The sequence below is a fragment of the Oncorhynchus kisutch genome, linkage group LG4, assembly GCF_002021735.2.
Source record: "Oncorhynchus kisutch isolate 150728-3 linkage group LG4, Okis_V2, whole genome shotgun sequence".
Lineage (NCBI taxonomy): Eukaryota > Metazoa > Chordata > Actinopteri > Salmoniformes > Salmonidae > Oncorhynchus > Oncorhynchus kisutch.
In genome coordinates, this window is record NC_034177.2 from 43,957,787 (window position 1) to 43,979,297 (window position 21,511).

The following is a 21,511-nucleotide window of genomic DNA, read 5'->3' on the forward strand; positions in this document are numbered from 1 at the left end:
TGTTTCTTCAGATCAGAGGGAGCAGGCACACCGTGCGACGCAACTTTGGGAAAGTATCTTACTATGCGCTTAGGTACAGGGCACCATTGAAAGAAGTGATTACTGGGGTGGCGTTAAGTGTGGAGGTGGAGCAATTTAAGTTGCAGATTCCTGGTGTTTGTGACTCCCACAGTTTGGTGCGACGCAGGTCCAGTTGGGAGCGTGGTGAAACAGAGGGGAGTCTGTTCTTTGAGCTTGATTCAGAGGATTTACCTGATAAAGTAATGTTAGGATATATGAGTTATGCTGTTAGAGCTTTTGTGCTGAATCCACTGCAGTCTTACAGGTGTCATGTTTATGGGCATGTCACAGCAGTATGTAGAAGGGAGAATCCAAGATTTGGGAAGTGTGCAAGAGGACATGGGACAGAATAATGTTAAGTTTCGGTAGGAAAAGTTGTGTGTGTCAACTGAGAGAGAGGCAGGTTGAGGTGGCCAGGGTCAGAGAGGCAGGGTGAGGTGGCCAGGGTCAGAGAGGCAGGTTGAGGTGGCCAGGGTCAGAGTAGTGCAGAAGATGCCGCATGCTGAGGCAGTGAAGAAAGTAGAGGGAGGTTCAAGGGTAAGAGATTCTGAGAGGAACCCTGTGAATATTAGGTATGTGCTAGAACAGAGGGATAGGCCAATGAGTGATATGTTTCAGTAAGGTTAGCTTCTTAGTGTTCATATGTAACGGGTGTGAAACGGCTAGCTTAGTTAGCGGTAGGCGCTAAATAGCGTTTCAATCGGTGACGTCACTTTCTCTGAGACCTTGAAGTAGTAGTTCCCCTTGCTCTGCAAGGGCCACGGTTTTTGTGGAGTGATGGGTAACGATGCTTCGTGGGTGACTGTTGTTGATGTGTGCAGAGGGTCCCTGGTTCGCGCCCGGTTATACTGTTACACATAGAAATGGTTACCAACTATGCCGTAGAGATGGATGTAATGGCTTGATCACACTGATCACATTGTACAAAATGGTACGCAGCATCATCTTTGTGTGCAACAATAGTTCAACATTTACCTTCTGCTGCCATTTCTGTCAAGCTGTCTACACATACAGTTTGATGCATATGTTCGATAAATACAAGGTATGCACCACACAGAACTCACTGCAACTGCCTCTGCAACGCAATGCTGCAAGGCAAACGCAGAGTTCCATTAGAAATTAATGCACTTCTGGTGTACCAAAACGCAATAAACTGTTGGTGTGATCGAGGCATAGGTCACAGAAAATAGATTTTGTGGTGGCAGCTGCAGAGAAGTACCTGGGGGTACAAGATTTTACTTCAGAAGAGTTACAGGATGTGTTGAGTGGCAGTGTCCGTCCTCTCAAGTCAGTGGCCTGGGGTAGGATCAGATAGGTTTAAAGTAGTGGAATATGTTGGTGGGTTTTAATCATGAGTGTAGGGTGATTTACAAAATATATACATTTTTTCTCATTTCCCCTTTTTCCATTTTGTATGACAAAGTGTAATGGGTTTTACTATAGTTCAGTTGGGGGCGTAATGCAACATATTGGATGTTGTTAAACTCCACCGAAGAAGAACAACACAATGGCGTCGCGAGCCCGGGCTCGAGCACTAAAGTGCAGACTGCACTGTGTGCGCGCGGAGATGACAGTCGCCATTTTATTTTGAAAAATTTAACCGAACTGGAAGGAGAGCAACCCTTTTAATTAATCAAGTTTGGGCGCAGAAACCAAAAGGAATGAACATAACAAATACATTTTAGGAACCATGGTAAGTTTAATATTTGTTTTTTAACAATCGGGGATATTTATTCAAATTAAGACATTAGTAAGATAGCAATTGTGCAACTAGCCGTTAGGCGTCATAGCTAACTACTGTAACGTTCGCTAAGAAAATAAAAACTGGCTAGCGTTGGCTGAACTTGTCTTTGCAGCTAACGTTAGCTATGTTTGATGGTCCCATGTCAAAAAGCAGAGTTGGTTTTCTAGTGAAAATGTCCAGTCATATTTAAGTTAGCTAACGTTAACGGTAATTATTTCTATCCCGTAGATGGTGCACATTGACAACGACATGTTCATGCCAACGTCTGATCTAGCTAACTACTAGTAACGTTACTGTATCTTTGCTAGTACTATAGCTAGTTAACGTTAGCGCTACCTAGCCATACATGGCTAGGTCATGTACCTAGCCAGTTAGCTAACGGTAGCTACATTTAGCTAATTAGTTAGCTAGGCATCGAGTTAACGTAACGAACTACTCAGTAATACTAGTAACTTAGTACTGTAACTATATATTTTATTGACTATTTTCATGGACAATAGCATAATCGCTCGCTACTAAATTGATCAGTGAGCTAACGTTAGGTTTTACTGTATATAATTGTTGGATTTGCAGCGGTACCAGATATTAACCAGCCAGCTACAGAAAACAGCCTAACATTACGGCCTTCTGAGAGTTAACGTTACTGTCTGTAGCCTGGCTGACGTTGGTCACATCTAGCTAAGTTAGCTGCAAAATGTGCTTAGCTACCGTTAGTTGGCTAGCTCTTTGTCTCAGTGGTTAAGTTAGCTTGTTACTGTCAGATGGTTAACGTTAACAAATTATACTTGCTAGTGTGTGGTCAGGTCAATTCTGCAGTTAGCAATCATGGCTAACGTGACCGTTGGTATTATTAGTTAACGTGAGCCAAGTTATGTTGCCCAAGATAGCTAGCGGTAACGTTAGTTATCTGTTAACTGGCAAAAATAAGGTTAGCTAACGTTAACCCTTAAGTTGGCTACGTGGACGGTTACGGGAAAAAAATGTTTTTAGATTACACACACGCAAGCTACTGTTAACTTAGCTAGCTAGTTGCCGTTAGTATTGTCTCGCTAAGCTATAGTAGCTGACTATTTGCATTATTGCTAGGACACTGAAAACACATCTAACGTTTGTAATTACTATAACTAGCATTAGCTAGCCAAATAAAGTAAACAAATTCACAACGACTTTAGCTTGTTTATTCATTGATTAACCATGTGTTGCCAGTGTAGAACATAGTTAATCATCCGCATAAATATCAGCTCACACGATGCTGATTGAACTAGGAGTAGTGGGTGTGCAGAAGTCAAGGCCCGACTCTCGTGACACTGATACTAGAGCGACGTTGGGAAAGAGTTTTGGCAAACATTTATAATTTGTTTGTGCAAACTGTCATGGTGACTTTCTTACCTGTCAGTTTAAAGGTAGCTAGCTATGTTTCTGTTTTGTTTAGTGTTGCGCAGGCGTATGAATCAGGATTACTCCAGGTGAGTAGTAGGCCCAACTGGGTTTATTACCCATGGCTGTTGTACGTCGTTATGCGCTTTTGGTATTTACAAACCCAGTTGATCATATAAGTTTTATTTGCTCCATTATTTTGGAATACTTTACCACACAGTTTCTATATGTAGAACTGTATTGCAGATTGCAGCTGTATTAACTACTTTTCTCTCTTGGCTATTTTCAGATGCTGAACTTGATTTTGCACTGAGGGAGTTTACCTTGTATCAAGATCCATTGACAGAAGAAGCTTGTTTTAAAACAGACATTTCACACCTGGGGGGGGGCAGAAGTATCTTATCACTGAAGTGACTAAAGGGGAATAATGGTGATTTTGCGCCGGGCACGGCCGCCTGCTTCCGCCCCAACCAGCAATGAATCTTGACTCGCTCTCGCTGGCTTTGTCTCAAATCAGCTACCTGGTGGACAATTTAACAAAGAAAAACTACAGAGCCAGCCAGCAGGAAATACAGCATGTGAGTAGCATGTAGTATTATGCTCACAAATTGTCATTTTCTTTTGTTGTGTTTAATAGTTGGGACACTACAAAACAGTACACATTTTTCACAAATTTAGAGCGTTGCAGGGCTATAGCTAAGTAGATTTGATGATGTAGATAGACACATTTTTATTAGATATCACATTTCAGAAATGATTGTAAAACAAATATGATTCTGTGGTTCAGAATTGCATTAGGTCTGAGTTATCTTGTCAATAATATTTTGGCAGTGCCAGCCAACCTGTTGTTCTTTTGGTGAATGCGTTTTCTGTCCCAACAGATTGTGAATCGTCACGGCCCTGAGGCGGACAGGCATTTATTACGCTGTCTCTTCTCCCATGTGGATTTCAGTGGTGATGGTAAAAGCAGTGGCAAAGATTTTCATCAGGTAATTTTTGATTAGTAATACTTATTACACCAGTGGCTAGACTTCAACTGATTTAGCTCTGAGGATTAATGGTCTCTTATGAACCGGAAAATGCTTAGCTATCACAGCTCTAGGAATATGTGAACTCTGAACGCACCACTGTGTAGGTTTCCTAATCGTCATTGATATTGTCAGTTTGTCTTCCCTTATTGTTTTAGAAATTGACTCTGCGTTCCTATTTTGTCCTTAACCTATTTTATGTTCCCTCTCCCTTTTACCTTTGTTTGTCCACTTGCCCGTGATACAGTTTCTGATCCAGGAGTGTGTTTCACTGATTTCAAAGCCTAATTTTATTTCAACACTTTGCTACGCCATCGACAATCCTTTGCACTACCAGAAGGTAGGAGGCATATGTGCTTATTTTCTCACTCACCTTTGTAAAAGATTTCTGCAAATTAAAGACAATGTGTACATTTTTCTGCAGTGATGGAGTGGGTCCAAGTTATGCCTTGCTTCATGTCCCAAAATTACTGTCTGCGTCAGAATAACTGTTGATTGTTTTCTCAACCTTTATCATTTTCAGAGTTTGAAGCCGTCGGCCCACTTGTTCACTCAGTTGAGTAAAGTTCTCAAGCTAAGCAAGGTTCAAGAAGTAAGTAGTTATGTTCTAGAGAATTAAGTCTGTATGGAAATGTATGTTATCAGATAAAAACATTTATTGCAGTAAAAAATCTTGTCTTTTTTCCCCCAAGGTGATATTTGGCCTTGCTTTGCTCAATTCGTGCAACGCAGACCTTCGTGGTTTTGGTAAATTTTTATATGTAATCTTTTGACTATACCAGCTGACTTGAAAATGTGCAAGTGTGTTTGTTGGGGGGGGGGGGGGGGGGGGGGGCTCAAGTTATTCTGTAATTATGGTATCTAGGCAAGTATTTATTTTAAATATTTTCCCACCTGTTTTTAGCCGCGCAGTTCGTCAAACAAAAGCTCCCTGATCTCCTCCGCTCGTACGTGGACGCTGACCTTGGCATTAACCAGGAAGGTGGCTTCCAAGATATTGCCATAGAGGTCCTGCACCTGCTCCTCTCCCATCTTTTGTTTGGCCAGAAGGGAGCCAGTGGCGTCGGACAAGAGCAGATTGACGCTTTCCTCAAGACACTGTGCAGAGGTGAGGGGCGTGCTACTTGACAGAAAATGTCAATTATTTCCAGAGGTAATATACTCTTCCTTCATTCACACCATTGTTGCCCTATCAGTTAAACGCTGTCTGTGTGTGTTTCAGATTTCCCGCAGGCGCGCTGCCCTGTGGTGCTTGCACCGCTGCTGTACCCTGAAAAACGGGACATTCTGATGGACAGGATTCTGCCAGACTCGGGAGAGTTAGCCAAGACCATGATGGAGAGTTCTCTTGCAGAGTTCATGCAGGAAGTTGGCTATGGCTTTTGTGCAAGGTGATTATTTAGTAACTGAAATGCCCATTACAAATTCAATTTGAGTCCTTTTTGGTGTCATACATGACCACCACAACAGAAGGAATTGAATGACTGTTACCCCTGTTAATGAACCGTTTTGCTCTTTCTCAGCCTTGATGAATGCCGCAACATAATTCTGCAGTATGGGGTGCGAGAGGTTACTGCCAGCCAGGTGGCCAGGGTCCTGGGGATGATGGCTCGTACCCACTCTGGCTTGTCTGATGGGATCCCCCTACAGGTGAGGGTTGACCTGATAGTAACTTAATAAACCTTTCCAAAGCTCTGTAAAAATAATCCTGTAACTGCTTTCTTTATATACTAATGCATTCTTTACATCTTCTTCAGTCCATCTCTGCTCCCGGCAGTGGCATTTGGAGTGATGGAAAGGACAAGAGTGATGGTTCTCAGGCCCACACTTGGAATGTAGAAGTTCTGATTGACGTGGTCAAAGAAGTTGTAAGTTAAAGTGGAATTACTTGATATTCCCGTTCAGTTGGCCATTCTCGTCTTATACTTTGTTCATAACATTTCCTTTTTATATTTAAGAACCCCAATCTGAACTTCAAAGAGGTGACCTATGAGCTCGATCACCCTGGCTTTATGATCCGGGACAGTAAGGGACTTCAGATGGTGGTGTATGGGATCCAGAGGGGCCTGGGTATGGAGGTGTTCCCTGTCGACCTCATCTACCGGCCCTGGAAGCATGCTGAGGGACAGGTAAGGAAGAGGGGATCATTGTTGTGTAAAAATGACCACATACTTAACTCTTTGGGCTCTTGTCCTACCACTGGACTTCCTCCTTGGCCCTCCTGACCTTTCTCTCTCCCCTCCTTTCCAGCTGTCATTCATTCAGCACTCCCTCATGAGCCCAGATGTGTTCTGCTTCGCTGACTACCCCTGCCACACCGTAGCCATCGACATACTGAAGGCGCCACCCGAGGACGATAACAGGGAGATAGCCACCTGGTGCGTGAAACACAGCCCTCCTGACCACCACAGTTCCAGATACTCCTTTACATGAATTATTAGTCAAATGTCATGCCATTTCTGATGGTCTTTATTTGTGATTTTTTTTCGCCGCACAGGAAGAGCCTGGACCTGGTGGAGAGCCTCCTGCGCCTCTCTGAGGTGGGCCAGTACGAGCAGGTGAAGCAGCTCTTCAGTTTCCCCATTAAACACTGTCCTGACATGCTGGTGCTGGCGCTGCTGCAGATCAGCACCTCCTGGCACACCTTGCGCCACGAGCTCATCTCCACCCTCATGCCCATCTTCCTGGGCAACCACCCCAACTCCGCCATAATCTTGCACTACGCGTGGCACGGACAGGGCCAGTCCCCCTCTATCCGCCAGCTGATCATGCACTCGATGGCAGAGTGGTACATGAGAGGAGAGCAGTACGACCAGGCCAAGCTGTCCCGCATCCTGGATGTGGCCCAGGACTTGAAGGTAGAAATCAGGGATGCTCTTAAGGAAATATAATGACAACTTTGATATAGTTTTGTACAAGGCCACGTTGCAAACTTTTTATGTTGCAAAATCCAAACTGTTCCTCTTGTTTTTCAGTCTCTTTCAATGCTGCTAAATGGTACTCCATTTGCCTTTGTTATTGACCTTGCTGCACTTGCATCTCGCCGTGAATACCTCAAACTTGACAAATGGCTGACTGACAAAATCCGAGAGCACGGGGTGGGTGGCGTGAGTTGAGCCTTTAATTTACAGCAATTATACATGCACATTGCTACAAAAGTTACTTGGATATAGTGTATGACAGTTATTTACCTGTTTGCCGTTCTAGGAGCCATTCATCCAGGCATGTGTAACGTTCCTGAAGAGGCGCTGTCCCTCTATTATGGGTGGTCTGGCCCCAGAGAAGGACCAGCCCAAAAGCGCACAGCTCCCCCCGGAAACGATGGCTACCATGCTGGGCTGTCTGCAGTCCTGTGCCGGGTGAGTTTTCCATGTTTCCATCAGAGGTTGAATCATTAGACCTATGATCACATTTGTGACCGGTATGCTCCCTTTCATTACTTCAATCATATTAAATGGTTGTGCCAAAAGGTCTAGGTTCCATAATATATCATGAACTTGAAATTAATTATCTTTCTAAATATGAAACACTGTCATATAGTTAAATAATTTATGTATTTTTCAGGAGTGTGTCTCAAGAGCTCTCTGAGACTATCTTGACCATGGTTGCCAACTGTAGCAACGTCATGAACAAAGCCCGCCAGCCACCACCGGGGGTCATGCCAAAGGGACGTGCTCCCAGCACCAGCAGCCTAGACGCCATTTCCCCTGTGCAGGTATCGGTGTCTCCTCTCCAGGTGAAGGGCATTGCATCTATGTTCTCTAACACTGTTATTGGGTAATGTGTATTGGCTAGAAACATTGTACTTTCATCATCCCCTTAATTTACAATTGTTCCATTCTGTGTTCTAGATGGATCCCCTGACAGCCATGGGTTCGCTGAACCTGAGCAGCTCTGCCACCTCTCACACACAGAGCATGCAGGGCTTCCCTACCCCGCTGGGCTCTGCCTTCAGCAACCCCCAGTCCCCAGCTAAGGCCTTCCCTCCACTGTCCAACCCCAACCCCAGCACACCGTTTGGGGGGATTGGAAGCCTCTCTTCACAGCTAGGTAACACAGGTATGAGTAGAGAAACTGCCATAGAGAATTTCATAGTGTTTTGATTACAATATAATGGAGGACTAAACTTGTTTTTTTTCTTCTTTTGTCTAGGTCCTCTGGGATCAGGCATTGGTTCTGGTCTTGGAATGCCAGCGGTGAGCAGCGATCCGTTTGGGACGAGGAAGATGAGCACACCGGGCCTGAATCCGACCACCTTTCAGCAGAGTAAGATGAAGGCCTGTAAGTGGTGGTGGTGTGACTGAGTGTGCTAGGCGCCTCAACTGTATTTCCTCCCAAAACGTTCTCTTTATCTCCTAATGGGCTCTTGAAGTAATGTGGTTTTACTGGAGTCAATTACAAATGCTTTAACATTTCTCATCTAAAAACATTGAGTACAATCTGGGAAGAAAAACAGTGTCTTTCACACATTGAATCAGAGGAAATACAGGTCAGTCTTCCATTAAACACAAATTGGCAAATTCCTATGCTCCTAATTGACAGGAATTTGAACTTGGATTTTTGGTACAATCCTTGTACATTTTTTTTTGTGTGGTGTTTATTGGTTTGATAGTGAAACACCCTAAGCTTGTTTTTAATTACCCTGCAAATGTTTTATTTGCTGCAATTGAAATAGTTCCAAAGGGTTTTCTATGGCAGTGTTTGATTTAGTCTGACCTTTTTCCCAGCTGACTTATCTCAGGTGTGGCCCGAGGCTAACCAGCACTTTAGTAAGGAGATTGACGATGAGGCTAACAGTTACTTCCAGCGCATCTACAACCACCCTCCGCACCCCACCATGTCTGTGGATGAGGTGAGTCCCTGAGTAAAAGTCTGCAGTTGTTTCAGGCACTGACCCAGTGATGGTGTTTAGCCTCAAGCTGACAGCTGTTTAAGCCATGGTGCCCCTCTCTTTGCAGGTGCTGGAGATGTTGCAGAGGTTCAAGGACTCCACCATCAAGCGAGAGCGGGAGGTCTTTAACTGTATGCTGAGGAACTTGTTTGAGGAGTACCGCTTCTTCCCCCAGTACCCCGACAAGGAGCTGCACATCACCGCCTGCCTGTTCGGGGGGATCATCGAGAAGGGTCTTGTCACCTACATGGCCCTTGGACTGGCCCTCAGATATGTCCTTGAAGCCTTAAGGAAGCCATTTGGATCCAAAATGTATTACTTTGGAATCGCTGCTCTAGATAGATTCAAAAATAGGTATGGACTTGCTGTTGCTATAGAATGTTGTGTATGTATGATTCAAATTATCTGTGATCTGCTGTAGGGGTAATTTGATCTCTCCTTCTCTAGGCTGAAGGACTATCCCCAATATTGTCAGCACTTGGCCTCGATCGGCCACTTTCTGCAATTCCCCCTTCATTTGCAAGAGGTAATTGGATTTCCTGTGTATTTGTGAGACAATTTGTCATTCATCTGTACAAGTACCTTGTCTTTTATACTTATCTCCGCACCACCTTAGCCAGAGGTGCGGATCCTACTTCACGATAAATAAGTCTCTCGCTCTGGCACTTTCGAATATCCTGTGCGTGCAGTATATCGAGTATGGCCAACAGTCACGGGATCCTCCAGTGAAGATGCAAGGATCCATCACCACCCCTGGAAGCCTGGCGTTGGCTCAAGCTCAGGCCCAGTCTCAGCCTCCCAAAGCCCCCCAGCCTGGACAGCCCAGCACCCTGGTCACCACAGCTACTGCCACCACCACTGTCGCCAAAACCACTACCATCACCCGACCTACCCCTGGCAGCTTCAAGAAGGATGTGCCGGTGAGTACCTGAGACAATTGTACTATATATATATATATATATATATATGCGCATGCTTTTAGCTGGCCATGTGAAATGATGCCAGCGACCTAGTGCTTCAGTGTTTGTTTACTGCGTTGCTATAGTTTCATTGTCAATGGCAACACTAAACAGTTCCTTGAGGAGGGTTCCCTAATTTGTACAACGATATGCTGCTCATTTTTGTGTGCACGCAAACGTGCACAGAAGGGGAGAGGGCCAGGAAATAACACATTTTTTCAAGCAAATGGGGCAGGTCTAAGAGAATGAGAATTTGTTTCTAATGCGGTCATTGAAGAAATAATTAATATACTGTGATTGTTTGGCAAGAATGCACTAAGTAATAATTTTATGGGAATTTGAGGTAGTGTAAAATTATGATTTCCAAAGTGGAGGTTAGTAGATTGTAAAACATTTTGTTCTGAATGTATATTCTAATCTATTAATTTCAGCCTTCCATCAACACCACAAACATTGACACTCTGCTAGTAGCAACAGACCAAACTGAGAGGATTGTGGAACCCCCAGAGAATGTTCAAGAGAAAATTGCTTTCATCTTCAATAACCTGTCACAATCCAACATGACACAGAAGGTGGGTCGTAGAGATACATTTTTGTTTGCTTACTGTATATTGCTACTGTGCATCTTGGTTTTGGTCAATTTAAATACATTTCTGTAATTTTACAAATGCTTGTGTCTTTTCATCCAACTCCCAAGGTCGAGGAGTTAAAGGAAACTGTGAAAGAGGAGTTTATGCCCTGGGTTTCCCAGTATCTGGTCATGAAGAGGGTCAGCATCGAGCCCAACTTCCACAGCCTATATTCCAACTTTCTAGACACCCTGAAGAACCCTGAGTTTGTCAAAATGGTCCTGAATGAAACTTACAGAAACATCAAGGTGTGTGATTATTCACTTAAACAACATTTATGGAAAACGTTTAAGAGAGCTACTTTAACACTAGCCTTTTCTCTCTCCATGTGTCAGGTTCTCCTTACCTCTGATAAGGCAGCTGCAAACTTCTCTGATCGATCCCTACTGAAGAATTTGGGCCACTGGCTTGGCATGATCACTCTGGCTAAAAACAAGCCCATCCTGTACACGGTGAGTACATTTCCTCACTTTTAAATGTTGGCCTGTATAGAACTTTCCATTTGTTTTCCTCCCAACAAATAACCAAACGCTCGTAACTGTGCCCCTAGATGGTATTTTGTTTATCCTGCCTTTTTTGTACAACTTTTTTTTAGGATTTGGAGGTGAAATCCCTCTTGTTGGAAGCCTATGTCAAGGGGCAGCAGGAGCTACTCTATGTGGTCCCGTTTGTGGCCAAAGTCCTGGAATCCAGTTTGCGTAGCGTGGTAAGACCACATCTCACAAGCATTTTCAAATGTATCAATAGGTATCTGAATTCACATTTTAATTTCTAGGGAACAACTTTAGCAATGTGATAATGACAAAGTGAGCTTAGGCCCAACACAGACAAAGCCAGCCCCGGCAGGCAGGACCTACAGGAATAGCGAGACAGCCAATCCAACAGAAAATATGGTTGGGTCTGGAGTTGAACTAGCTACTCGTTTTTCCTGGTCATGTCCCATGGTCAAGAGAAACTATGGGCCCTAAGACTGACTCAGTCCCATCAGGCAGAGTACCTACCGGAGCGGACAGGGAGCCAGTCCTTCCAGGCAGAATACCTACAGCAGCAGACAGGGAGCCAGCCAGAACTAGATGATGTAGACCATTATAGGCAGTATTATAGCCCATCTCCAGAAGAAGCAAAGAGGCGCAAAGTATGTGTGCTATTTTTGCTCCATAAAAATACTATTTGGTTAAACATTGTTTTGGACCAAATGGCTCTCTGGGTACATTATTTATGCCCACTGGAGTTATGTATTTGCACACTTTTTTTCTCTCTGTTATGCCTTATTTCATTGTTTTTAAGAGCAGGTTAAATGTTTTCTCAGATCTTCCGACCTCAGAATCCCTGGACCATGGCCATCATGAATGTTCTGGCAGAGTTGCATACGGAACATGATCTAAAGGTCCGGTAACCCTTTCTCTTTCATCCACCAGCATCAACATGTTTTTAACACGTTTTTTTAAACTTTTCACCTACTGATTGTCATTGTGCCTCTTTCCCCACTACAGCTGAACTTAAAGTTTGAGATTGAGGTGCTGTGTAAGAACTTATCACTGGACATCAACGACCTGAAGCCTGGCACCCTGCTGAAAGACAAAGACAAGTTGAAGAGTCTGGAGGAGCAGCTCTCTGCACCAAAGAAAGAGGCCAAGCCCCCTGAAGAAATGATCCCTATTGTTAGCACAGGTATCCAGCACTTTCAAACTGGGATGCCCCTTGTCGGTGTGTGGATATCTTTCTATCAATTTTATTTCAAATGTTTGTTTAATCTGAATGTCATCATGTATATTGAAATGTTAATATTTAATCACAATTGTTGAATAAGATTTTAGCCCATCTTAAGTTCCATTATTTGAATGTAGAATGACAACCTGGATTTGTAGTGTTTGGCCAAGAACATTTAACCCGTTTCTTTTTTTGTTTTGTTCAAGCCGCTGCGCTTGAGCTCCTTTTTTTTTTTTTTTTTTTTTTTCCTGTATTTTAATCACAATAGTGTTTTTGTAACCAACAGGAGACTTTCTTCCATTTGCAGCTGCACCATCCACTCCTGCCCCAACCACCACTTGCTCAGCTACTGGGCCCCCTACCCCGCAGTTTAGCTATCATGACATCAATGTGTACGCCCTTGCAGGGCTAGCCCCTCACATCAATATCAACATCAACGTAAGTAGCACCTTCACTCAAACACCTTGTGACGAATACACATGGTAAGTCGTGAGTTGTGGCGGTACTAACTCTTCACTCCCTGCAGATCCCCTTGCTTCAAGCCCACCCTCAGCTCAAGCAGTGTGTGAGACAGTCCATTGAGCGGGCCGTGCAAGAGCTTGTCCACCCCGTAGTGGACCGATCCATCAAGATCGCCATGACCACCTGCGAGCAGATCGTCAGGAAGGACTTTGCTCTGGACTCGGAGGAGTCGCGCATGCGTGTGGCAGCTCATCATATGATGCGCAACCTGACCGCCGGCATGGCCATGATCACCTGCCGGGAGCCCCTGCTCATGAGCATCGCCACCAACCTGAAGAACAGCTTTGCCGCTGCCCTCAGGGTAGGCATCTTCATTCTCTCCCATTTCACATGCACAGAGAGCTATATAAAATATTTTTAGTGGTGTTCTTGCTTATAACTGCTATTGTCCCCCTCCAGGCCCCCACCCCCCAGCAGAGAGAGATGATGGAGGAAGCTGCTGCCAGGGTTGCCCAGGACAACTGTGAGCTGGCCTGCTGCTTCATCCAGAAGACTGCAGTGGAGAAGGCTGGCCCAGAGATGGACAAGAGGCTGGCGACGGTGAGTTTAGTTATGGGCACGTTTGTGTTCTCACTGGGATGCTACTCTTGTCTGTATACTGTCCAGTACTTTATCTAATGGCTGACTGTTGTACCTGTACCCGTACCCTTCCTCTCCTGTAGGAGTTTGAGCTGAGGAAGCATGCCCGTCAGGAGGGCCGTCGCTACTGTGACCCCGTTGTGCTGACCTACCAGGCTGAGCGCATGCCAGAGCAGATCAGACTCAAGGTGAGCACACCTGGTCTATAGCACTCCATTGGTTTCTTTCCTAGTAGTGGTATAGTCAGACATGAATTTAAAAATATATATTTCATGAATGGGATATCAAACATTGCTTTTGCATCTGGACTATTTACTGAGTGATATTTCTGACACAGGTTGGAGGCGTAGACCCCAAACAGCTGGCGGTGTATGAGGAGTTTGCCCGGAATGTTCCAGGCTTCCTACCCAGCAATGACCTGTCTCAGCCCACAGGATTCCTTGCCCAGCCCATGAAGGTAAGGCTCTTCGGCCCTGGAAGAGAACACACCAATATTGCATTTGCTACTATCTTGACATAACCCAACATTATTTTAAGGTTAAGGACATTATTCAAGTACCATATGAATGTGTCTCTCCTGTGTTTTATTACAGCAACAGGCATGGGCCACGGACGACGTGGCTCAGATCTATGACAAGTGCATGGCAGACCTGGAGCAGCACCTCCACGCCATCCCTCCAGCGCTGGCCATGAACCCTCAGACCCAGGCTTTGCGCAGCCTACTGGAGGCTGTGGCCCTAGCCAGGAACTCCCGGGACGGCATTGCCGCTCTGGGCCTGCTGCAGAAGGTCAGGGACTAGTTCTCACACAGTCACATTGGAAATGCATGCATGCATGCATAGACAAGTAGCTTAGGTCTCAGTAGAAAAGCTGTTCTACTAACTGTCTCTCTCGCTCCAGGCTGTGGAGGGTCTGCTGGATGCTACCAGTGGTGCCGATGCTGACTTGCTTCTGCGATACAGAGAGTGCCACCTGCTGGTGCTCAAAGCCCTCCAGGACGGCCGGGCATACGGGCCACTGTGGTGCAACAAGCAGATTACCAGGTTGGTATCCCCCATAAAACCGACTCATGGGAATCTTTCTGGCTTTAATGGGGATGGAAAACTAAATCAACTCGTCGATTTTTGTTAACGTTTGGGGTATGTTTGATCTGTTCCAGGTGCCTGATTGAGTGCCGTGATGAGTACAAGTACAACGTGGAGGCTGTGGAGCTGCTGATCAGAAACCACCTGGTCAACATGCAGCAGTACGACCTGCACCTGGCACAGGTAAACACCACTACACACACCTTTTATTAAGGGTTGCGATGTTTGTTTTCAGGTGCACAACTCAATCTGTGAATAGTCCTCTCTATTCTATAAAACTGTGTAATGGGCTTTTGTGTTGTACCTGTGTCAGTGTCTTACAACCATGTGTGTCTGTATGTTTCTGTCTAGTCTATGGAGAATGGGCTGCACTACATGGCGGTGGCGTTTGCCATGCAGCTGGTGAAGCTGCTGTTGGTGGATGAGCGCAGTGTGAGCCACATTACTGAGGCAGACTTGTTCCACACTATCGAGACTCTGATGCGAACCAGCGCCCACTCCAGGGCCAACGCACCTGAGGGGTAAATCCTTTTCTGTCCGAATAATATTTTTTTTGTCTGGGTCGTGTTCTTTAGTGCACACTCTAGCAAAACCTTTTGAAATGGAGAACTAAAATGGCCGTTTCTTAATAGACTAGTTCAGTTAGTCCCATGCTGTCTTGTCAGTTTTCCATTTTGTGTGTTGTGAATACGACCCTGGAGATGTGTGGTTGGTGTACATACGTTTTGTAGTTCTTTCTAACTGATGTATATCTGTCCTTTTACCTCAAGGCTTCCTCAGCTGATGGATGTGGTCCGTTCCAACTACGAGGCCATGATCGACCGGGCCCACGGAGGACCCAACTTTATGATGCACTCTGGCATCTCCCAGGCATCCGAGTACGACGACCCGCCTGGCCTGAGGGAGAAGGCTGAGTACCTGCTGAGGGAATGGGTCAACCTGTACCACTCTGCAGCCGCCGGCCGGGACAGCACCAAGGCCTTCTCTGCCTTTGTGGGCCAGGTACAGGACAGCACACACTTGTCTTTATTTTAGTTTCACAGTCTTTGCCTTATGACGACCGCCTGTCTCCTCCAAGCCAGTCAGAGCGCTGTTTGCCTTCACAACACGAGCACAGCTCCAGTTGCGGCCTTGACACAGTGGGGCCTTAGTGCTAGAGCAGTACACATAGCAGCAACACCATTTTCTTCCAAACCACTGCACCCAGCAGCAGTGTTATGAGACTGTACATCAATATTCATACGAAGATAATCTTAGTAAAATGTACACAATTTTAACTATTATGGATGACTAGATGTGTATGGCCATTCTCACTACTGTATTTACTGTCCTCCCCAGATGCACCAGCAGGGCATTCTGAAGACCGATGACCTGATCACTCGTTTCTTCCGGCTGTGCACGGAGATGTGTGTGGAGATCAGCTACCGCGCCCAGGCCGAGCAGCAGCACAACCCCGCAGCCAGCGCCGCCATCATCAGGGCCAAGTGTTACCATAACCTGGATGCCTTTGTGCGCCTCATTGCCCTGCTGGTCAAGCACTCCGGAGAGGCCACCAACACTGTCACCAAGATCAACCTGCTCAACAAGGTTAATATCAGGAGGCTCCTCACCATGGAGTCTGTAGAATCAGCTCTGCTTTGTAAAGATATCTCGGCAAAGACAACCGTACATTTGAAATCAGCAAACTGACAACGCAGTTCATAGTTCTGAGTTTTCTTTTAAAACCCTTCACAGATTTCTGATAAAGGCTCTTGGGAAATTACATTACTGGATTCATCAATGTGTCCCTTGACTGTTCTCAGGTTCTAGGTATTGTGGTTGGAGTGTTGATCCAGGACCATGATGTGAGACAGACTGAGTTCCAGCAGTTGCCTTACCACCGCATCTTCATCATGCTGTTGCTCGAGCTCAATGCCCCCGAGCACGTGCTGGAGACCATCAACTTCCAGACCCTCACCGCCTTCTGGTAAATGCCTGTTAGAAAAGCCATAGCAGATCCAACGTTTCTTTGTGGAATACAGCATAGAATTCTATGATTGGTTTTCACTGGGGGTATTTATCACTGAATGTCAGGATTTCTTAAAGCTCACTTTCCTTAACTGTAAATGTGTGGTGCTCATCTATACTGAGTTGTCTACCTTTTCCATGTTTCTATTTTGTTCTTTTTGTCTACAGCAACACTTTCCACATCCTGAGGCCTACCAAAGCCCCTGGCTTTGTTTACGCTTGGCTGGAGTTGATCTCTCACCGTATCTTCATCGCCAGGATGCTGGCGCACACCCCACAGCAGAAGGCAAGGAGAAGTCACTGATGTGTGACAAGACGGTGCCATGTTTGGGTGGATGTTTTTGGTACTGAATAGCAACCATTGATAACCTGTTTTCTCTTCTATTTAGGGTTGGCCCATGTATGCCCAACTTCTCATTGATCTGTTCAAGTACCTGGCGCCCTTCCTGAGGAATGTTGAGCTTAACAAACCTATGCAAATCCTCTACAAGGTTGGGAAACGGCTCATAATTTTTCTTTCCCTTGAAACCATTAGTAACATGACTACGACTTGGATTTGACTGAAATGTTTCTCCTCTGACCTCAGGGTACCCTGCGTGTCCTTCTGGTCCTACTGCATGACTTCCCAGAGTTCCTATGTGACTACCACTACGGCTTCTGCGACGTCATCCCACCCAACTGCATCCAGCTCCGCAACCTGATTCTGAGTGCCTTCCCACGCAACATGAGGCTTCCAGACCCCTTCACTCCCAATCTGAAGGTACAGCTGAATGAGAGACCCTAAATTCATTACACTGCAATTTGTTTGGTATTTTTCTGTAAATGTTTACTATTTTTCACTTTTTGTCTACTAGGTTGACATGCTCAGCGAGATCAACATCGCGCCGCGCATCCTCACAAACTTCACCGGAGTGATGCCCTCTCAGTTCAAGAAGGATCTGGACTCGTACCTGAAGACACGCTCCCCCGTCACCTTCCTCTCTGAGCTCCGCAGCAATCTGCAGGTAGGGGGCGCCACTCTGGGTCCCTGGAAGTATTTGCAGCACAACGACACATCTTTAGAACAGGTTAAGTTTTGAGTCTTTGCGCAAATGTTCAAATGTCGATTTGTCTTGCGTTGTATCTGAAGTGTCATTGTACTTGGGTGTTTTCAGTGCGTCTGTCTGTAGATTTAGTTCCAGGCAACTCAATCTGGAAATAAAACGAGTGTCTCCTTCAATTGCAAGTGTTGGGGGTTTTACATTTTGTTCTACTTTTTACCCTCCAAACCTATTCTAGGTGTCAAATGAGCCAGGCAACCGTTACAACATCCAGCTGATCAACGCTCTGGTGCTGTATGTGGGAACCCAGGCCATCGCACACATCCACAACAAGGGCAGCACCCCCTCCATGAGCACCATCACTCACTCAGCCCACATGGACATCTTCCAGAACCTGGCTGTGGACCTGGACACTGAGGGTAAGATGTGCGCACACACATGCATACAGTTTTCTCTCTTCGTTGTTGTGTGGTATTCTCATCATTCTCTGTTCCCAGGGCGTTATCTCTTCCTGAATGCCATCGCCAATCAGCTGCGCTACCCAAACAGCCACACCCATTACTTCAGCTGCACCATGCTGTACCTGTTTGCTGAGGCCAACACTGAGGCAATCCAGGAGCAGATTACCAGGTAAATCTTCTTCTCTACAAAGAACAATTGCATTTGAAGACATTGGAACTACCTACATTTTTATGGATCAGTTTCCTTTCCAAGTGTCTTTGTTAACAGGATTTTGCACCTCTTTGCAGGGTTCTTCTGGAGAGGCTGATTGTGAACAGGCCTCATCCCTGGGGACTGCTCATCACCTTCATCGAGCTCATCAAGAATCCCGCCTTCAAGTTCTGGAGCCACGACTTTGTACACTGTGCCCCGGAGATCGAGAAGTATGTGCTCATTCACTCTCTACCAGAGTTGGCTTTTCACTCAGCTGAGATGACTTCACCTGCAGAGTAGTAGCTGGAGGATAACCAGTTAGCAGCACGTTGTGTTCATGCTCTGCTTTAATAAAATAAAATCAATATCATACACGTTCTAAGATAAATTGCTGCAATGGAAGGACTTGGATTAAACACCCTCCGCTGTCTCTCTCTCTCAGGTTGTTCCAGTCAGTGGCTCAGTGCTGCATGGGGCAAAAGCAGGCTCAGCAGGTGATGGAGGGCACTGGTGCCAGTTAGTCAGCCAGCCTGCAGGAGAGATAATAGGGCCAAACCCTCCATCCCTGGAACCCACCCCACAGATGCCCCCCTACATTACTGTTAGCACTGGATGAACTGGCAATGCTGATTTTGAAGTTTGACTGCTGCTCATGGATCTAAGAGTTTGTTTTGCCCTGGCTATGGAGAAGTTATTTGGACATGCTGTTTAATATTTTTATGCTTCGATGTAAATATTAAAAGGGAGATGGAGAGCTTGATAGTACGAGCAGATATGTGAATGTAGTGTCCAACAAATGATCTAACGTGTAAAGACGACGTGTACACACACATTCAGTCACTACCAAAGGTCCCTGGCTGTCTCCCTCCTACAGATTTAATTTTTGCATATTTGATGATTGATTTATTTGCATTCGGAGGCTTAAAAGGTAGTGGATAAAGAGGGCTGTTTTTTTATTTTTTATTTGTTGAGTGGGAAAAGAAAGGCAGTGCACTAGATTCTCTCATGGGTTCACTCCTTTGATCTACTTGGGGTGTGGTGGGGGCAATGGTCTTTCCATTTTAAATAGTGGGTTAGAGGTTCTCCCCGGCACTTGTAAAATTGTGGAAAATTTAAGATGGCGAATTAAATCTTAAAATTTGTACAAAGATCCAAATTGCAGAACAACAAAAGGACCAATACAGCCCATTTTGTAAGGATTTTGAATGTTTTGTAAATGTATTGGTCCGTGTGTATTTTGTAGTCCTTTATAGTTGCCTTTAGTTCTTGCTACTTATTTCCTGTATGTATGCATACTGTAGTTAACGCATTAAACAATTGAACTGCATTTTTGTTTGTATTCATGCTGATGAGAAATTACTTTAGACTGTTTGTTCATTGTATTATGTAAAACATAGTAAATTAGTAATTGCAATACGTAATTATCAGTGTCAGTGTTGCAGTGCTGTTTCTATCAGTGTTGCAGTGTCAATTTGAAGTTCTACCTACTCCACAGCACATTGTTTTGAGAGCGGAGGAGCATGGAAGTCTTTGACCAAGTTTGTTTTTTAATGGGGGGGGGTACAAATGAATATACAGTACCAGTCAAAAGTTGAGACACCTACTCATTGAAGGGTTTTTATTTTTACTATTTTCTACATTGTAGAATAGTGATGAGACAAACAATGAAATAACGTAACCTAAAAAGTGTTAAACAAATCAAAATATATTTTATATTCTTCAAAGTAGCCACCTTTTGCCTTGACAGCTTTGCACTCTCTCAACCAGCTTCATGAGGTAGTCACCTGGAATGTATTTCAATTAACAGGTGTGCTTTGTTAATTTGTGGAATTTCTTTCCTTGTGTTGTGATAATGTATGGAGGTATAGAGAAGATAGCACTATTTAGTAAAAGACCAAGTCCATATTATGGCAAGAATGGCTCAAATAAGCAAAGCGAAATGACAGTCCATTTAAGACATGAAGGTAAGTCAATATGGAAAATGTCAAATGTTCAAGTGCAGTTGCCAAAACCAAGAGCTATGATTGAACAAGAAAGGAAGCCCCTGAGTTACCTCTGCTGTAGAGGATAAGTTAATTAGTTACCAGCCTCAGAAAACAGCAATATATTGCAGCCCAATTGTATTTATTTTTTCAGAGTTCAAGTAACACACATCTCAACAAACTTTTCAGAGGAAACTGAATCTTTCCTTAATGGTAGAATTGCTGCAATGAAACCACTACCACTGTGTGTGCTTTGCTGGTGACACTGATTTAACAATTCATGACACACTGAACCAACGTGGCTACCACAGCATTCTACAGCGATACGCCATCCCATCTGGTTTGCGCTTAGGGGGACTATCATTTGTCAACAGGACAATGACCAAAAACACCAGGCTGTGTAAGGACTATTTTACCAAGAACGAGAGTGATGGAGTGCTGCATCAGATGACCTCCACAATCACCTGACCTCAAACCAATTGAGATGGTTTAGGATGAGTTAGACTGCAGAGTGAAGGAAAAGCAGCCAACAAGTACTCAGCATATGTGGGAACTCCTTCCAAGACTTGGAAAAGCATTCCAAGTGAAGCTGGTTGAGCGAATGGCAAGAGTCTCGGTCTTCCTTTCATGTGGCGATCCTCCTGAGAGCCAGTTTTGAAACTGCACTTTCAAAATTCCTGAAATTTTCCAGACTGACTGACCTTCATGTCTAAAAGTAATGATGGACCTACATTTCTCATAACATGGACTTGGTCTTTTACCAAATAGGGCTATATCTAATGTATACCACCCCTACCTTGTCACAACGCAACTGATTGGCTCAAACGCATTAAGAAGGAAATAAATTCCACCAATTAACTTTGAACAAGGCACACCTGTTAATTGAAATGCATTCCAGGAGACTACCTCATGAAGTTGGTTGAGAGAATGCCAAGAGTGTGCAAAGCTGTCAAGGTGGCAACTTTGAAGAATCTAAATATATGCTTTTTTGGTTAATTCAGTGATTTCATATGTGTTAATTGATCGTTTTGTCTTAACTATTATCCTACAATGTAGAAAATAGTTTTAAAAAATAATGAAAATCCCTGGAATGAGTAGATGTGTCCAAACCATTGACGAATTGGGAGAGTGACATAATTGCCATTAATAGCCAACGCGTTTGTTTACGGCAGTGCTACCTGCCAGCAGAAATTATCTCTTAATTGGGAGATTCGAGGAGTTAACATCATACAATCATGCACTTT

The 21,511-nt window shown here is 44.6% G+C and overlaps 1 protein-coding gene across 18 annotated transcripts; it reads left to right on the forward strand.

The window, feature by feature from the left end:
• Nucleotides 1-1,616: 1,616 nt before the first annotated feature.
• Nucleotides 1,617-19,612, forward strand: cnot1 (CCR4-NOT transcription complex, subunit 1). 18 transcript variants are annotated; one of them, XM_020481092.2, is made up of 49 exons: nt 1,617-1,753; nt 3,237-3,270; nt 3,471-3,759; nt 4,063-4,170; nt 4,457-4,549; nt 4,733-4,801; nt 4,902-4,956; nt 5,114-5,317; nt 5,432-5,600; nt 5,733-5,859; nt 5,967-6,077; nt 6,168-6,338; nt 6,460-6,587; nt 6,707-7,067; nt 7,185-7,316; nt 7,417-7,568; nt 7,774-7,945; nt 8,061-8,268; nt 8,362-8,490; nt 8,937-9,061; nt 9,168-9,454; nt 9,548-9,626; nt 9,781-10,020; nt 10,491-10,631; nt 10,757-10,936; nt 11,024-11,140; nt 11,284-11,394; nt 11,998-12,075; nt 12,182-12,395; nt 12,685-12,836; nt 12,925-13,221; nt 13,320-13,460; nt 13,583-13,687; nt 13,837-13,956; nt 14,093-14,287; nt 14,400-14,542; nt 14,659-14,767; nt 14,936-15,105; nt 15,355-15,586; nt 15,923-16,171; nt 16,387-16,550; nt 16,760-16,877; nt 16,981-17,082; nt 17,178-17,351; nt 17,446-17,658; nt 17,870-18,050; nt 18,129-18,261; nt 18,381-18,515; nt 18,728-19,612. In XM_020481092.2, the coding sequence occupies exons 3-49, from the start codon at nt 3,658-3,660 to the stop codon at nt 18,804-18,806; spliced, it is 7,275 nt and encodes a 2,424-aa protein (XP_020336681.1). In that variant the 5' UTR covers nt 1,617-1,753; nt 3,237-3,270; nt 3,471-3,657; the 3' UTR covers nt 18,807-19,612. The 18 variants fall into 18 exon arrangements, with proteins under 18 accessions (XP_020336681.1, XP_020336680.1, XP_020336692.1 ...); XM_020481091.2 differs by lacking the exon at nt 3,237-3,270; XM_020481103.2 differs by lacking the exon at nt 3,237-3,270 and having other exon boundaries at nt 17,446-17,595.
• Nucleotides 19,613-21,511: the final 1,899 nt, after the last annotated feature.

Coding starts and splice junctions, on each gene's coding strand:
- cnot1 (XM_020481092.2), top strand. CDS start 3,658: ATGAATCTTGACTCGCTCTCGCTGGCTTTGTCTCAAATCAGCTACCTG. Junction 16,551..16,759: donor CAGACCCTCACCGCCTTCTG/GTAAATGCCTGT, acceptor TTTTGTCTACAG/CAACACTTTCCACATCCTGA. Junction 18,051..18,128: donor TGTGGACCTGGACACTGAGG/GTAAGATGTGCG, acceptor CTCTGTTCCCAG/GGCGTTATCTCTTCCTGAAT.